The 16,773-nt window shown below is 37.9% G+C and overlaps 1 protein-coding gene across 2 annotated transcripts in view; it reads left to right on the forward strand.

Moving 5' to 3' along the window:
* The window catches only part of LOC307010180 (uncharacterized protein), a 42,017-nt gene that overhangs the window by 10,042 nt on the left and 15,202 nt on the right, over positions 1–16,773 (forward strand). Inside the window, exons 5-11 of one of the 2 annotated variants that reach the window (XM_079634631.1) lie at positions 1,219–1,344; positions 1,430–1,528; positions 8,966–9,187; positions 11,159–11,296; positions 11,409–11,498; positions 11,585–11,707; positions 12,701–12,931. In XM_079634631.1, the coding sequence (XP_079490757.1) occupies positions 1,219–1,344; positions 1,430–1,528; positions 8,966–9,187; positions 11,159–11,296; positions 11,409–11,498; positions 11,585–11,707; positions 12,701–12,931 (1,029 nt within the window). The remainder of the gene's footprint in view (positions 1–1,218; positions 1,345–1,429; positions 1,529–8,965; positions 9,188–11,158; positions 11,297–11,408; positions 11,499–11,584; positions 11,708–12,700; positions 12,932–16,773) is intronic. The other variant, XM_079634632.1, reaches the window with a different exon arrangement.

A 16,773-nucleotide genomic window follows, 5' to 3' on the forward strand; every position in this document is an offset into this window, starting at 1 on the left:
TGTGATGCTAAACCGTGACGTAATAAAAAGTTTTCCATGTTAATCATCAGTTTTTGACCTAATCAACTGTGACAGACATATGCAACAAAACACTTTTTGTATTATAGTAAGATGGTTTAATTTTTGTTAGAATATCATTGTGCATGATGTTAATAGCCATACAATACAATACAATACAATAATTTACCTAGAAGTTAAGGGAAACAAGAACATTTAAACTATTAACTCTGTAACTAAAAAAAAGTGTGTTCCATGACCAAGATTGTGTCTGATTATGTATTTTAAATGTCGTGTGGTCAGAGTGGGAATTACCCCACCATAATTGGGGGGTACTGCTCCTTCACTTCTTCTATGTCCATCATGGTCCACTACCATATCAATCCCCACTGTGATCGACAAGTGCAACATGTGTTGTGCAACACACATACAAGGTCTAAACATGCGACAAACTGATAATCAGTAGGCTACAGAATATCTCATTGTTATTATATATCCAAAAGAGAACTGTTTTGATCAACTCCCAAAAGTTAGAAGTTAAGTGCACTGAAATACCATTCTAGTTACTAGTAAAAGTAATACCTTTAAAAGAAGCCTATTGCTATTTCATGAAATATTGATTTGGTATATTTTTAGATTTCATAAGACCTGGAGGTAAGACCCAACCCTCTCTGTATAAACAGAAACCAATTTAGCCTACTGGAGGAATTTCCCTAGCGTTTTTGTCATTCAACGTTGACACTTGAGAAGTTTAAGTCGTTCTCTATCTCCGTTGCTTCTAGCCACGGTGGTTAAAAATGGTACGGTCCACAATAGGGGTGTCTGAAATCGCTTTCAGTGAAAATAGGAGTTGACTTGTATTGTAACTGTAATTATATTTTTTCACAATATCAGAAAAATTATCTGACCCCCCCAAAACTGATATTTCTGTCCCTTTGGAGGGGACAGTACCCCCTGTAATTCGAACTATGCGTGTGGTGTGTGGACAGACAAATTGCTTGTCGCTGGAATCTTTTCTGACCAATCAGAAGCCAGGACTGGAATTATATATTTTAGAATTTTTTTCAATCCATTATTTTCCGAGTTAACATTTAAAACCATATAACAATTTGTGCTACATTTTTATTTAACCATTGCATTTTTTTTTCTTGTTACTTTAGAAATCTGAACGCTTTTTGAGAATCATAAATTTTGATAGCACTGTTTTTGATTTCTCCTCAGAATAATTGTGGTTTCATTGAACGGGAGGATTTGAAGAAATTCTCTTTTGTTTTCGATGCCTTTTTTGGAATCCGAGCTAACTTGGTGCCTGGGGTTAAAGTGCATTTCACAGTAGTGAAAAATCTGGTAAGTGTTCATATATGTGCTAAAATCCCAGAATTCATTTAAAGCTTTGTATTAATTTTTGTACTATAACTTCTTGTGATGTCAGGGAAAAGAATGTGCGGTTGACGTGAAAGTGGCACCAGGAGGAACAGATGACATTGACAGTACGGTGTATGAAGGCGTAGTTCTCACAGTCCTTCCTGATGTGAGTAAAAGTCAAATTAGTACGTTTTTGAGTGGACGGAAAAACATGCTGTTTTCATGCATGTATCTTTAAATGCAAATGAGCTGCTGCTCCCCACACCCCCATATCCAGAAGAGGGCGGAGACTTTATAACTCGAGCCTCAGATACTCTGCCAAAGACTAAACCGTCTGTTTGGTTTTGAGCATCTCTATTGCAGTCACGCTCACGTGACATTGCAGTTCTTCATCATCATGAAAGTTTATTTTCTGCATGTGTTTTAAAGCCACATCAGTCTAAGCTTCTTATATATGGTTTTCTGAGCACACACACCCGAAGCACACAAAGTTCACATAAACAGTTGGTCATATCTGTGAACTTAAACACCAAGTGAAGAAATCTCATGTGTACGTTAGATCTGTGAATTAAAGTGACAGCGTACTGCAACCTACTGCTATATATGCTGTTAATAAGAATCAAACAACAAAAGAAAAACAAAAAATCACTCGCTGCTCTTCATTGAATAACTCCAGTTGCTGGTAACACTTTACAATAAAGTTCATTAGTTAACTACCTTAGTTAACATGAACTAAGAATGAACAATACTTCTTCAGCATTTATTAACCTTAGTTCATATTTATTTCAACATTTACATGCATTATTAAAATCAAAGTTTGTATTTATTAACATTAATGCACTCTGAACTAACATGAACAAACAATGAACAGCTGTATTTTTATTAACAAAGATTAATAAATACTGCAACAAATGTATTTCTCATTGTTAGTTCATATTAGTTAAAGGTGCCGTAGAATGCATTGATACAATATTTTTAATTGTTCTCCTTTTATATCTACATAGAAGGTTTGTGGCTTAGGTAAGAGCAAAAATTCTCCAGATACGGGGTTTTACATGTCCATTTACAACACTAGGATTTGTTCCTAGAATGTAATGGGCTGTTATTATTAACTTATTTGGAAGGGTAATGTGTAATAATGTTGAGCTCTGCTCTGATTGGCTGTTTTACAGATTTGTGCGCAGGTGCTGTGATGTACTCTGAAATACAAACGTGCTAAATAATCATATTTAAAGTCGGCATGAAATCAAAATTGACCCTATTTACTTTGTTAGCGGATATTACTAGTCTTGTGGTGAACAATTAATCCGTGCAAGTTAATACACGTAAAACATTTTTTTGCCGAAGTTATCTTTAATCAAAGTCTGAAAAGTTACTTCCGGTCTGGAATGGTTCTTTTTCTGATGACGTAGGCTTGACGGCTTGGATTGGTTAATCGCTTAACCACTCCCTCAAACCGTTACTCTGCTGTGGGCGAGAGATGGAGAGGAGGAGCGCTGAAGTAAAACCCTGCCCTCTCTTCAATATTCCGTTTCACTCGGAAATGCGTCACAACACTTGAGAAAAGTCGTTTGCAACTTCCGGTTTACGCGGACTTTAAGTTCTCAAACAAAAAAATATTTAACAAATTGACTAGATGCATTGTCAAATGACAATCGTTTCAACTTAAGTGGTGGAGAAGGTCACGTTAGCTGGGAGCGAGTGAGCTATTTGTAAGTTAACTAACCTAGTTAGCTCCTGAGTTTGTGTTGTTGATGAAATATGGGAGACCTCCTGAGAAAACCAGGTTGCTGCTGGAAGAGGTGTTCGTGAGGCCAGCACACGGGGGTCTGTGTGGGTCCTAACTAGTGATGCGCGGGTCGTCTCATAACCCACGGACCCCGCGGTCGGGTTGGGGCGGGTAAAGAAATTGTCGCTTTATTTGCGGGGCGGGTCATTAAAAACAAAATTAAAAAATGTCAGCCTATATTAAATATTTGGGAATATATATTTTCATATTCTATTAGGTTATTTGATAAGGTTACAATATGAAGATCGCAGCAACGTATATTGCGTGATGTGCCCAGGCGTCACGAAATAAAAGTGGAGATGGAAGACGAGGTGAGGGAGATATTGAGGTCGGGAATTTACATCATTAAAAGAAAAGAAGGTCAGGCTGCTAAATCTAATGTTTGGGACCGGTTCTCAGAAATAGTTGCAGCAGGAGACAACAGCAGTTTCGGCTACGTGAAGTGCTTTGTAAATGTTTAAAATGTTTATCACATGACCTGATTTATGGTTCATTTCATTCATATTCATAATCGTCTGTTGTTGTCAGTTAACATGGCGATAACGCTGCACTTTCAGGCTGTAATAAAGGCTGTTTTCATTTCCATTACAACGCATGTCTATTTAATGGTCGCGAGTGCGGGGGCGGGTTGTAAAAATAGATACAGTGGTGCGGGGCGGGCCAAATAATTTCATAAATGCGGACCCGCGGGTTGGAAAAAAAGCCGACCCGCGCATCACTAGTCCTAACGCCCCAGTGTAGTGACGGGGACACTGTACTGTCAAAGAGCACCGTCCTTCGTATGAGACGTTAAACCGAGGTCCTGACTCTCTGTGGTCATTAAAAATCCCAGGGTGTCCTTCGAAAAAGAATAGGGGTGTAACCCCGGGGTCCTGGCCAAATTTGCCTCCTAATCATCCCCATACACTGATTGGCTTCATCTCTGTCTCCTCTCCACCAGTAAGCTGGTGTGTGGTGGGCGTTCTGGTGCAATATGGCTGCCGTCGCATCATCCAGGTGATGCTGCATATTGGTGGTGGTTGAGGAGATTCCCCCCTTCTATGTAAAGTGCTTTGAGTACCCAGAAAAAGCGCTATATAAATGTAACAAATGATTATTATTAAGATTTAAGAAGTTAATGATTCATTGATTGTTAATTTGAACAACCATCGATTATGGGAATTTGTAAGTTGACATCGCCAGTACAGGCAGATCTATAAAATGTAAGTTTTTTTTTTCTGATGCTCTCTAGAGTGAGTATGTCCCTCCTCAACTTTCAGTTAAGGTAGGAAAGAAAAACTGCTTGTCAAGCTATTTGATATGGGGTTTTAATCTCACTATTTGATATTAATCCACTTGTGTACAGAGAATAGAAATAAGAGAGCGTTTCAAGGGAGGAGGAGATAGAGTTGTGTGTGTGTGTGTGTGTGTGTGTGTGTGTGTGTGTCGGCCTTGAGTGATAAGCAGAAAGTGTGAGTGAGAACACTGAGCTGCTTCTACCCACTTTTCAAAATGGGGACAACATTACTCATATCAACTATCATCACCTCATATACAATCTTTTTTAACCATGTATTAACATAATTATTTCCATATTACCTATAAATTAACAAGTTTTTTCCCGCTTGTGCGTGGGTGACTGCTGCTGGCCTTGGTGAGTTAGATAAGAAAAGGATTGAGAATGTCTGAAGGTTTTAATTCCTTTAACATGCACTGGAGGTCCATCAAGGCCAGGTAGTCACGTGTACACAAGATTGTCACATGCACACTTGGGTTGTTATAGTTTTAGAAATGTCACTAGTTTAAATGTAGTTTAATTTATCATATTGTTACATCTGTCCATGACGACATACACCATACTTAAAGTCATAGTTCACCCAAAAATCTTTCATCATTTACTCATCCTCAAATTGGTCCAAATTAAGACTCCATCTTCGAAACGCAAATTACGATAGTTTCATCTTCATATATAGTTTGTCCCTCCATTGAAAGTCTATTCACCCAAAACGCCAAAAGAGATTGGAAGATAAATCCATATCCATTGAGCAGTTTAATCCAATTTGTCTGAAGACAAATTTGTTATTCGCTTTCAGTGGAGTGACAGAAATCACTCAGATTTCATGAAAAATATCTTCTTTTGTGTTTCGTAGATCAACAAAAGTCTCACTAGGTTTTAAATGACATGGGTGAGTAATTGATGACAGAAATGTAATTTTTGAGTGCTCAGGGGTGTGACGGTTAGTATATAACCGTGAGACCGACGGTTATAGTTAAACACCGTCATTAGAACTCTATAACCGCCAAAACCGTGTTATTAAAATATTTTTTACAAACATAAAAAAAAAAAAAAAAAAAAAAATGTTTTTAGATAGGATCATAATATGTGCAATACATCGGGAGACATGGTTTTTACCACTTAATGAAGTTTTGTTTTGTAAATCGTCAGAAATTATTTTTACCACTTCATATAAGTTTTGCTTTGTAAGCCTTTCCTTAAAGCGAATTTCGTTTTGTACAAATTGTACCTTAATTTTAATAAATGTTTCATCAACCAATTGCATGTATTTAATAATATAGCAGACAATATAATAACCGTGACATTGAGGCGCCGGCGCGCCGCGTTCACTTGCATTGCATTGTGAACTAGAGCGCATCTCATCGTAAATGAATGAAACTATGCCTATGCCTCATGCATTAGCATTAAATATCTTTGCTACATCCTTTCTAGACGGGTGCGGCTTTGAGAAATCTTGGAGATCTCCCTAATAAACGGAGGTCTGAAATATCTGCCCCTTTACCGATCAGAGCGCGCGCTGACACGGAGTTAACCCGCTATCTCCAAGAAGAACCAATTGACTCTACGGCTAATCCACAAGCATGGTGGGGAGACACACGCTATCCGCTCTTAGCAAAATTGGCACGTAAATACATGTGTATTTGTGCTACAAGCACAGCATCAGAGCGAGTGTTTAGCACTGCGGGTAACATACCCCTGTCAGATCGTCACTAAAACCGAGTAAAGTGAACATGTTGGTGTTCCTGTCACGGAACTTTGAAGTCGAAAAAGATTAGGAATTTAAAATGTCATTGCACTTTTTTTGTTTCCTGTATTTAGTTAGTTTAATTAAGGTATTATCACAACAATCGTTGTTCGACTTTTTTTTTCTTTGATAAAGGTATGTAGATTTTATCATTTGTAATTTAGGCCTACTCATTCATTTTTATGCAGCTCTTATATAATTTAAGCAGCCTAAATTTTTAAAAGGATTTGTTTAGTGTGTGTGATTTATTTAAAACAAAGCATGTTCATTGCTTTTTTTTTTTTTTTAAGGATTTAAAAAAACCCCCGACGGTTATGTTACGAACCGTCACATTTGACTCACATCATAACCGTCATCACCAATTCTGAAACCGGCACACCTCTATGCTCAAACCCTTTAAATAGCATAACAATTTAATCACTGAAACACATTTGTGATTCCGAGGCATGGTCTGTAAGCTTCAGATAGTCAGCTCTGGAAAACTAGCCACTAACCTTTTTGCTCTATGCTGTTTTATTATTTTTATATCATCAGTTTCATGTTACCTGCACCTAAACATCACAAACTGTGGTGGTTGGCTTCACTTGCAAATCTGATCACCCCTACCTTTCTAATTGGGCAGGGGCACAGTAATCAGAAGTCAGGCTTGGGACATTAATTAAATCAGTCCTGTATGGATTTTAAAAAAGCTCTTTCTCTACTTAATTGTTGTACTGTATGTAATGTAGCACATTGATGAGTCTGTGGTGGAGATTATGCTTTAATGCAGTGGTTCTCAAACGTTTTTGGTCACATCCCCTTTAAACCTTTCAAAAAATCTGGTGCCCCCCAAGCCCCACCTCACCTCTGACTACCAAATAAAAATTTTAAAATATTACATTAAGAGGGAATGATAGGTCAGAACATAACTTTTAATTTAAATAAACAAAAAATTTAAATATTTCAGTGATGCTTTGGATGAACAGTATAATCAGTGGCTGCCGTGAGCTTTTGACCGCGTCTCACGAGCTCAGCTTCTTCATGTTTGTCTTCTCACCGGAACAGCAGTGGAGTGGCGCGTTCACAATGGCAACTTGTGATGTCGTCCACCGAAGAGGTGCTTTTCTTTAGCGAGGAACTTCTTTGTCGATGCAAAGTCAACGGTCTGAAGAAGAAAGTTTCTGTGAAATTAAAGTTCCACCTTATAAAGGCGAAACGCCAACCAACCACAATTCACGCACTTAAGCGCTGTTTTAATGTGTTTTCTGTTCTGCTGCTGATCTTCAGCGGTACCTGTGCACCCGCCCCACACTTTGAGAACCACTACTTTAACAGTTTAGGACCCAAGTACCAGATGTTTGAAAGAAGACCCGGAGTCAGAATTATAATAAATTGAAGATAAGTTTTACTGAAGATAGTTTTACTGCAGTTTCATCAGCAGAAGTCAGCTTCACGACTCACACAGGAGTTCGTTGGCCGCCCCGTTTATAGTTACAAAGATCACATCAGTTATACCCTACCAAGGTCTAAGCTACGTCCTTGCTTCAGGTTGCAGTTTCTGATTGGCTAAGAAAAGATAAACATAGTAATTTTCCACACAAATACAGATAGACTGAAGTATATCTCTAGCGATTATGCAGCTGACACTCGGACCCTGAAGTTAGGGACACACACCGACACACAGCTTTTCCAAGGTTGGATTTGGCCAGGCTCTAACTATAAACAGGAAAGTCCTCTCAAAACATCAAGATAATGCATTCTTTCTCTCAAGGAGAGCTTGTCATGGAAATTATCAATATTAAAACCTGAATGAAGGAGACAAAGTCGATTCTCAAAAGATTAAACAAAGTATTTTATTTCATGCATGAAATAAGACGTTCCCACACAGACAGCGTCTGATATGAGAAGGCCCATGGCATTCTCACGCAGAGAGCATCTGACATGAGAAGGCAAAGGCTAGTCCCTTTCGCCAAGGTTATATACCCTAACACATCCTGTGTAAAAAAATCCTTTGTTACCTTAAACCCAGACGTCTTAGCTCATGATCTCATGTCCAACATTATTTCTATCTAGACAGAACACTGTCATGTCAGCAAAAGTTTCCTGTTTTTAGCTGCTGATCGAAACTGCGCACACACATATTGCCACATTTCACATGACCCAGAGAACATTTCGTTCCTGCAAGTTTGTCCTAACTTATACATCTCTAAAAGCTTGGTTATATATCTTTAATAATGTGCTTTTTGCTTATATGATTATATTCCTCTAAATTCCCATGAGTAAACAATACATCTTCAAAGTTACTAAAAGTTGTACCCATCTAAAAGTAAAATAACACATCTAAATGTAAAATTTCCATTACAAGCTACACTTTAGTCTAACTGGAAAGTAAGGCTTTAACAAAGAAATGGTCCCTTAAACTATTGGCTTCAATGACCCCTAAATGTTTTAACAAATTGAAGACCTTTCTCAAACACAAAATAAGTCCCTATTTAATTTCTGGAAGCCGTGCTAAATAAGCAAGCACTGTTACTGCATCAGATATCAAATACAGACATTAAAGAATACATGAAAAGAACATTTCAGGAATCACACTGGTAACTTCTATAACAAAGTAAAATCTCCAGAGAAGTCATTCAACTCATTTGATATTTAGAAGGAAACGTATTGATTAGTACCTTGATTATAATCACTCATTACATATACATTGAAGCAGCAGTGGATTCGAATCCACCCCCTTCAGTAACAATGTCCTGTTGTATAGAGTTGTTCTTAGTGAAGCATTAAAAATCTCTTTCTTTATGTATTTAATCAGGGCAATGTCAAGGAGGCTAATCCTGGCTGCATCAGGACCATTATCTCTACGGATCCCATTAAACTGCCCTTCGGCAAAGAGGACACCGATGTAACTCTGCTACTGTATGATCGTGTGGAGTTCCAGTTGCTGACAAATGTTATTACCAAGGAACAAAGAGCCACAAACATCAAACCAAAAATACCAGACACTTTTCAGCTCACCAAAGAATTCAGGGAGACTGTAAGTATCCCATCATCCACCGACCTCTTTTCTTGGTTAGTCTTTGAAAGTTTAGAACTGTTGAAGTATATGCTCGTCGTACGCTTGTAACGGCTCATTCCTTTTATTTTATTCAGAAAAGTCAATATTGAAATAAATATGCATTGTATCTGTAAGATTGGTAAAAATGTTCTACTAGCCGGCGGCCCCAGATTATTATTGTTTATATTCACGTTAAATCATCACACTCTAACTTGATTTGACAAACGGTGTATCAGAAAGATATAAGACTCCAGCTTCGATATTTTTGACCACTGTTTATCCGTTTGCATTGACATTCATTTATTAATTAATGTCAGGAGTGCAAAATAATCAATCGGTAACTTATTAAAATAAAGAATTAAAACATGCACTCATATTTAGTCACGTCTGCTGCGGTTTATTTGTTCACGCAGCGGCACTGAACAGCGGCCGTTAGAGCTCTTAGTCCAAAAGTCAAAAAGTTTTGTCAGCATTGCGATTCTCTTTGTACACATACACTCTTTAATAGACGTATTCACGTTTAAACACAATTTAAACAACGTATTATTCAATGCATTACTTCTATATAGATTAAATATTAAGTTGCTCAAGCAAGTGGTAAAATTTAACCATGTACTAAATCGCAAATTTTTTAAATTGAAACTTAAAATTGACAAAAACAGCCAACTCTCACGCATATTCTTAGGTTTGCATTTTAATTTGAATACAATAAATCTTGCAATTTCACAAAGAACTTGTTTTTCCACCTCCACGAATGAGATGAGTGTTGTTCATTATGTTGCCTTGTTGAGGTAAATTGAGGTTGAGGGCATCTCTACAGGCACCACAAAAACATAGATTTATCTGTTAAACCAACAACTGTTTGTTTTGTTGTGAACTAGAATGTCTTCTTCTGTGAAGAAGACTGCAGTTACAAAAGAGAAACCAATTGACTGAAGATATAAGTTATTGTTACATCAAGTTGTTAATAAATGTTTCAAATTTGACAATGTAGTGTGGTACATTGCGAAAAAAAGTCAGATATTATATTGCATAAAAGTCTAGTCTAAAAATGCATGGCATAGCAACCTGTGCTTTGGAAAAAATAAATGTGAGAATCGAATCGAACCGTGATCTTAGAATCAAAAATGTAATCGAATCGAGGATTTGGAGAATCGTGATACCCTTAATAAAGGATGTTTATATTATAAGTAGATGTAGTGCTTAGCTTCTTCATGTTCGTCTTCTCACCGGAACATAGCAGAATAAATACTGTTACTTTCTAATCACAAAGAATCCTGGAAAAATTTATAACTTTCCACAAAATTAAGCAGTCATTTTTTTTTTACATTGATAATGATTAAAAACATCCATTTATTCATTCTCCTCCGCTTTTCCGTAACTGGTTCGTGTGACCGCAGGCTAAGAACGGCCACACAAGCTTGACTTACTATCAGCATATTAGAATGATTTCTGAAGGATCATATGACTCTGAAGACTGGAGTAATGATGCTGAAAATTCAACTTTGCGCCATTTCACTGTATGATTGAATAAATAAATGCATTGGAAAAAAGCGTATACTATAAAGGAATTTAAAGGCCTATATACTGTATATTCCAAACCTTTTGTCCAACAGGACGAGTATCATCCTGCACCTTTGTGCTAGACATGAATGGTCCTAAATCATGCGCCTGAGGACGTGTGTGTGATTTACTTTTCTAAATGGTCAGGCTTACCATTTTAGCCTAGCAGAGAATGGGCAAAATGTGATATAATATATAAGTATGTAATATAAGTATGTTTACTTTGAAGGAGAGAGAGACCCAAGTCATATCTATAACCCGCAGTATTAAAGAGACTTTGGTGTCAGCCTGGTTAACACCTAGAACACCTTAACCTGAATTTTGCACAGACAAGCACTACTTTTCTTCTGAAAACATAATATATTTATTATAATTATTTTATCACAGGGTGTGATCATGAACAAGAGTGAAGGAACCCTGACCATCCTGACAGAGAAACATGATAACCTGACGGCTTCTGCTGGTGACCATTTATCAGATGATGAGTTGAATGTCATGGATGAAGTGGAGCTCACTGTTTTGACTGTGAGTAAAATTATTAGGCTCTTTTTTTCACCAATACAACTCTGAATCTTTGGCTTTGTTGCGGATTGATTGTATTCGAAGCTTCATAACATACAAATGATGTGTGTTGAAGGTGAATGACACCAAGAAGGCCACCCGACTCAAAAAGCTGCCTGAGGGCTCTGTGACCTTTAATCAACCAGCAAAAGGCAATGAAGACAAGGTAGTTTAGACTAACAAAAGGACTACATTTTTGTATTCATTAAATTTTCACTTTCTTCTAAATCACATTCACATCTCTATCTGCAGTGGAAGCCTGTGACCATGGAGGCGGCTTCTAAAGAGTCAGGCTCCTTCGATGTAAGCAGTGAGAAATACGAGGGGACGATTGCCAAAATCACCCCAAAGAAAAGCCCAACCCAAGAAAAGGAGGTAGGCTTTTCACAATCCCACAACCTGAACACAAGAAACTGAAGAAGTATCTTAATATGTTTAAACTTGTTCTGGAGTATGAATTAGATGAGGAATAACGTAAGACTGTAATGTTATTTAATCACATTTTAAACGTTAAATCTCTAAAGCTGCATGAATAGGGGATAGATTTGTGTTTCTATTTGTAATGTTAGGTAGAAATTTGTACTGTAGCCACACATTCACACATAGATCTAGTTGTTGTTTGAGAACATCTGATTGGAGATTTACGTAAACTTCTGCCAGTCAACATTTTGGCAGGGCAATTAAAAATTTGAACCACGGGCCAAAAAAAAAGCCTTAGCGTTGAGCCCTGATATATATATATACGGTATATATATATATATATATATATATATATATATATATATATATATATATACATATACATACAGTATCAATTAAACTACAAAGCTGACACGGAGGTATGTATTACAAAATAAATGTACTATGGCTGCTATCTATTTCTAAAGTAAGCTAAATTTGGGATAAATGTACAGCATGTGACAGTTGTTTCTGTGTTTAGAGTTGACTCCCCATCATAAGCAGAGACTTTGTTTCATATCAGAAGTAACAAAGCACATTGCGATTTAGGATGCGTGCTACAAAGCTGTAATCTCTTTACGTAATGCAAAGTTAACAGAATAATCAAGCTTATAATAATGTAAAAGTAGTGGTATTGATTGAATACACAAAGAAAAAATATTTACCATACTATAAGCTGTAGAGCTTAATTTTATTTTTTTGGCTTCCAGAAATGCATGAAAAAAAAAAGACATGCAGTTTGTTACCCTAGTAGGTTTGAATACATAAGAGGGTTTTTTGGAAAGTCCCCTTGTGCTCTGCTGGTTGCATGGATCATAATTATTTATAGAACCAGGCCAGCGTGGAAGTGTTTTAATGTCATCTTTTAGGTTTTTTTTAGGGTCAATTATTTATTTTCTTTCTTTTTAGCAGATGGACAAGCAAGAGCCTGCTTTGGGTCTTCTGGTCACCACAGTGGGGGGCACCGAGAAACGGTTATCTTTTAGATCAGGTGACGTGATCACAAAGGCCACCATGATGATCGGTGACAAGGTGCAGTTCAACATTTCCACCAACAGCTTAACCAAGGAGGAGTGGGCTATCAATGTAGAGATCCAGCCAGAAACTTTCCAGACAGACTCTGAAGAGCAACGGAAGATAGTGAGTGTTTTTCTGTTGTCTTCATGGTGATTTGCCCCGTTCACGTAAGATGTTGAGTCTATACAATATTTAGGTGGTAGTTTTGAAGTAGGCACAAGAGTTGATGCGCACCATATTTGGTCTTATGCCTGGCTCACACTACAGGAGTTTTAGGCCGATTTATGCCCGATTTCCCCCTCCTGAGAATCGGAGAAAAAATCTTGTCGAGGACCTCGATCAGTTGCGATGTTCGGCACAGATTATCTGGTAATGTGAGGCGTTCACAGATCGAATCTTGCCCCTCCCGATCTGCTCTCACACAAATCGGGCTCGCCCCGATCATATCAAACATGTTTGATATTTATCGGGATGAGCAAGATTGTGATTACGTCAGTATTGTCACAATAGCCAATAGGAAACAAGTCTACGACGAGACGGAAGTGACAGACATTTCTTACCTGCATTTCTCGCTGAAGAACTGACAATCCATGTTGAGCCCGTCTCCCCAACCATTTTCTCATCCACACTCGTTTATTCTTCCACTTTTGTTTTTTCTCACAACAAACGATCATTATTGATACAGCAAGTTTTCGTGTTACAGTATCCATTTTTTTTACATCCGCTTTCCCGCTTCCGATCTGCTGCGTAGATCACGCGAGGCGCTTCCTCTGGCACGATAATCTTAGTAACATTTTGTAGTGTGTGATGCACCGCGATTTTCAAATCTTGTAGTATGAGCTGATTTGAGGTAAGAAAATCTGCAAAGATTCTCCTTAAAGGGGGGGTACAATGGTGTTTCATGTATTCAGAGTTGTTTACAGTGTTAAAGAGATGGATTCTCATGCTAATAATGGCCAAAGTTTGAAAAGTTATTTTGAACGAATAACAGAGAATTTCTGTGCTGAAAATCATACTTCCGGATTGCAACACGTTTCGGCTGGTTTTTTTCTATCGTAGATCTAATGACGTAGACCAGAGTGGAACTCCTTATATGAGCATTGCTCTCGGAAAAGCGCGTTCACGCACACGTCGACCAGAGGAGAGAAAGACCGCGCTCATCGACGCATAGACATCATATATCTCTATATAATATCTATGCATCGACGCGCTACTACCGGAAATCATCATCAGCAGCGCTAAATAGGAATGGTTGATGTCAAGAATGTCTCCAAAAAAGTGTGTTTTGGGATGTGAGGGAAAGTTTACCTTGTTCAGCTTCCCAAAGAACCCAGTGTTACTGGAACAGTGGATGCAGTTTGTATTTCTGGGACAGCAAAGGAGTGTGGCAAGTGCGGTTTTGTGTTCCGGTCATTTCAGTGACGAATGTTTTATTAACATGGCCCAGGTCGACGCTGGATTTGCAAACCAAATACTATATATATATAGTAATATGGCCTACCGCACCACGATCGATAATAAGCAAACCTTTGTCGGGCGCTCCCGCTTGACTCTATAGCTCCGCCCACGCCCAGAATCAAGGACCTCGGCTTTTTCCGGTTAGAATCGGAAAGCTGTATTTTTATTTTATAAATATGATGAAACTAAAGACTTTTTGGAGATATGAAGGACGCACTATTACTCTATAGGTACTCAAGATTAACATGAGATTGACTGAAACTAAGTATTTTACCCCCCCTTTAAGTGTGTGCTGCAACCAGATTTCAAAATCGGTTAGGATTTCAAAACTCCTGTAGTGTGAGCCAAGTATTAGGTTAGCATGATGCATCTAGCTGTCAAAGGTGAAAGTAGCACTGTTGCACCATTGGTCATAATAATAGGACATTATAGTTATAGGCAAAGAAATGTCATTGATTGATAGCAAATGGGAATAGGAGCGTGCTTCACTCAGTGATTAAAGTAAACTTAAAGAGTGCTGGCCTGAATAATTGGAATATTTAGAACAGGAGAGAGGCCGCACTATGCATAAATAGTCTTTTTTATTTGCACAAACGCGTTTTCGGCGCGTGCCTTCTTCAGTGTGCCTATTGATTGATAGCAAACATGAGTGTAGGGAATGCACCAAAATTAATATCAACATAACTTTTTTTGACTAAGCTTTGCTTGGAGTAACTATCAGTTCTACGAAAGATATAATTATTTTTTAAGCTATTATAGCAGTGGTTCTCAACCTTTTTGACTTGAAAGCCCCACATTGTCTAACATGAATCAAAGGCTTCCCAATATTAGATCATATATTTCTGCTGACCTCCTGTAAGTTTGCTGATGCCCCCTGGTTAAGAACCACTGCATTTTTGAACAGCTTGCACATGTACGTTTACTTTTTTTGTGCTAATTGGTATGTCCACAAGGTGGCAACGCTGGCCCGGGCTGTTGCTTCATGAACGGAAAAAAAACATAGAAGATGGACCAACAACAAAGTACAGAGCCTCGCACATTACATGAGGACATATATATATATATATGGTGGCCATGAATTGAGAATTCATTCCCATGATTCATTAATTCGTTCACTTGTTTTAGTTAAATCGTGGCCTTGTTGAACTAATTTGTTCCCTCATTTTTGATTTCATTAAAACAAGGGAACAAATTATTACAACGTAACCACGGTTTAGTAAAGCAATTGCACAAATTATTATATTATTAGCATGATTTACCAAACGAGAATTAGTAAAACACGCTGACATATTAGTAAGTCGTGGGAACCAATTTTTAATCCATGTCCACGATATAATTTTTTTCCCCCTCGCATATCATTTACGGGGCTCTGTAAAAAAAGTACTCAAGGCTGCAACAATAGATGCCCGCCTTACTAGTGCTGTGTTGAAAAAATCGATTCACCAATTCTAAATCGATTTTCATATTAATTTCTAAAGATCGATCCGTAACTCAGAGGATCGATTTAATAACAGGCCTACATTTTCCACATAAACATACTGAGACACGGCGACCGGCGGCGCTGCTAATGCGGTTTCTCTGAATCCACTTGTTGACAAGAAAGGAGGAAAGAGCCGTTCACAGCGCGTTTTTTGCGCGTGCAAATTCGTTTTCCAGGCGCGCCTCTGTTCATGGTTGCATAGCAACGGCAGACGCAAAGGGAAAGCACGCGCTTGTTGAGAGGAGAAAGCGGTGCAAACTCGTGCAAACTGCGCTCTCCATGATGACGAGGAAGTATCATCAAATAATTAATTGATTTCTAGCCCTTGCATTAGCTTTACTACTAGATATATTAATTGAGATGAGAAATAAAAAGCCGTCCTGTACAGCGATGATCAGCTGTTCGGCCGAGCTTTCCATGTTGTTACGGAAAGGCCGTAACAGGCTTGTTTTTGTCACATGACCTGTTGAGATGCATTGAAGTGCTTCTCACTGAATTTGCACGCGCATAAAACGCGATATGTGAACGGCCCCTAAAGTGGTATCGTGTGCGGTTCGTTGTATCTAGTTTAAAAGGCCTTTTAAATATGAACGCAGTTTTGGATTAAATAAAAGGTCAGTCAATTAAGTCAAATAAAAACACGTTTTATCTCCTGTTTAGTTGGTAACACTACATTAAGACACCATTCATTAACATTAATGCCTTATCTAACATCAATACATTGAGTGAACAATACATTTTTACAACATTAATGTATGTTTGTGAATGTTATTTAATACAAACACTTGATTGTTCATGAACAGTTAAAACTTTTGATTTAAAAAAATACAAGACCGGATCAGATCGGATCGAATCGAATCGAATAATGATAATCGATTCAAGATCTTGAGAATCGGAATCGAATCGATTCTTGAAATTTGAATCGATACCCAGCACTACGCCTTACTGAGTGCTTGGTATGGCTTGGCTATTACGAAGACACCAGTCTCAATGTGTGACCACGGTTAATAATAATTAGTTATATGTA

This window comes from Phoxinus phoxinus (genome assembly GCF_949152265.1).
Source record: "Phoxinus phoxinus genome assembly, chromosome: 14".
NCBI lineage: Eukaryota > Metazoa > Chordata > Actinopteri > Cypriniformes > Leuciscidae > Phoxinus > Phoxinus phoxinus.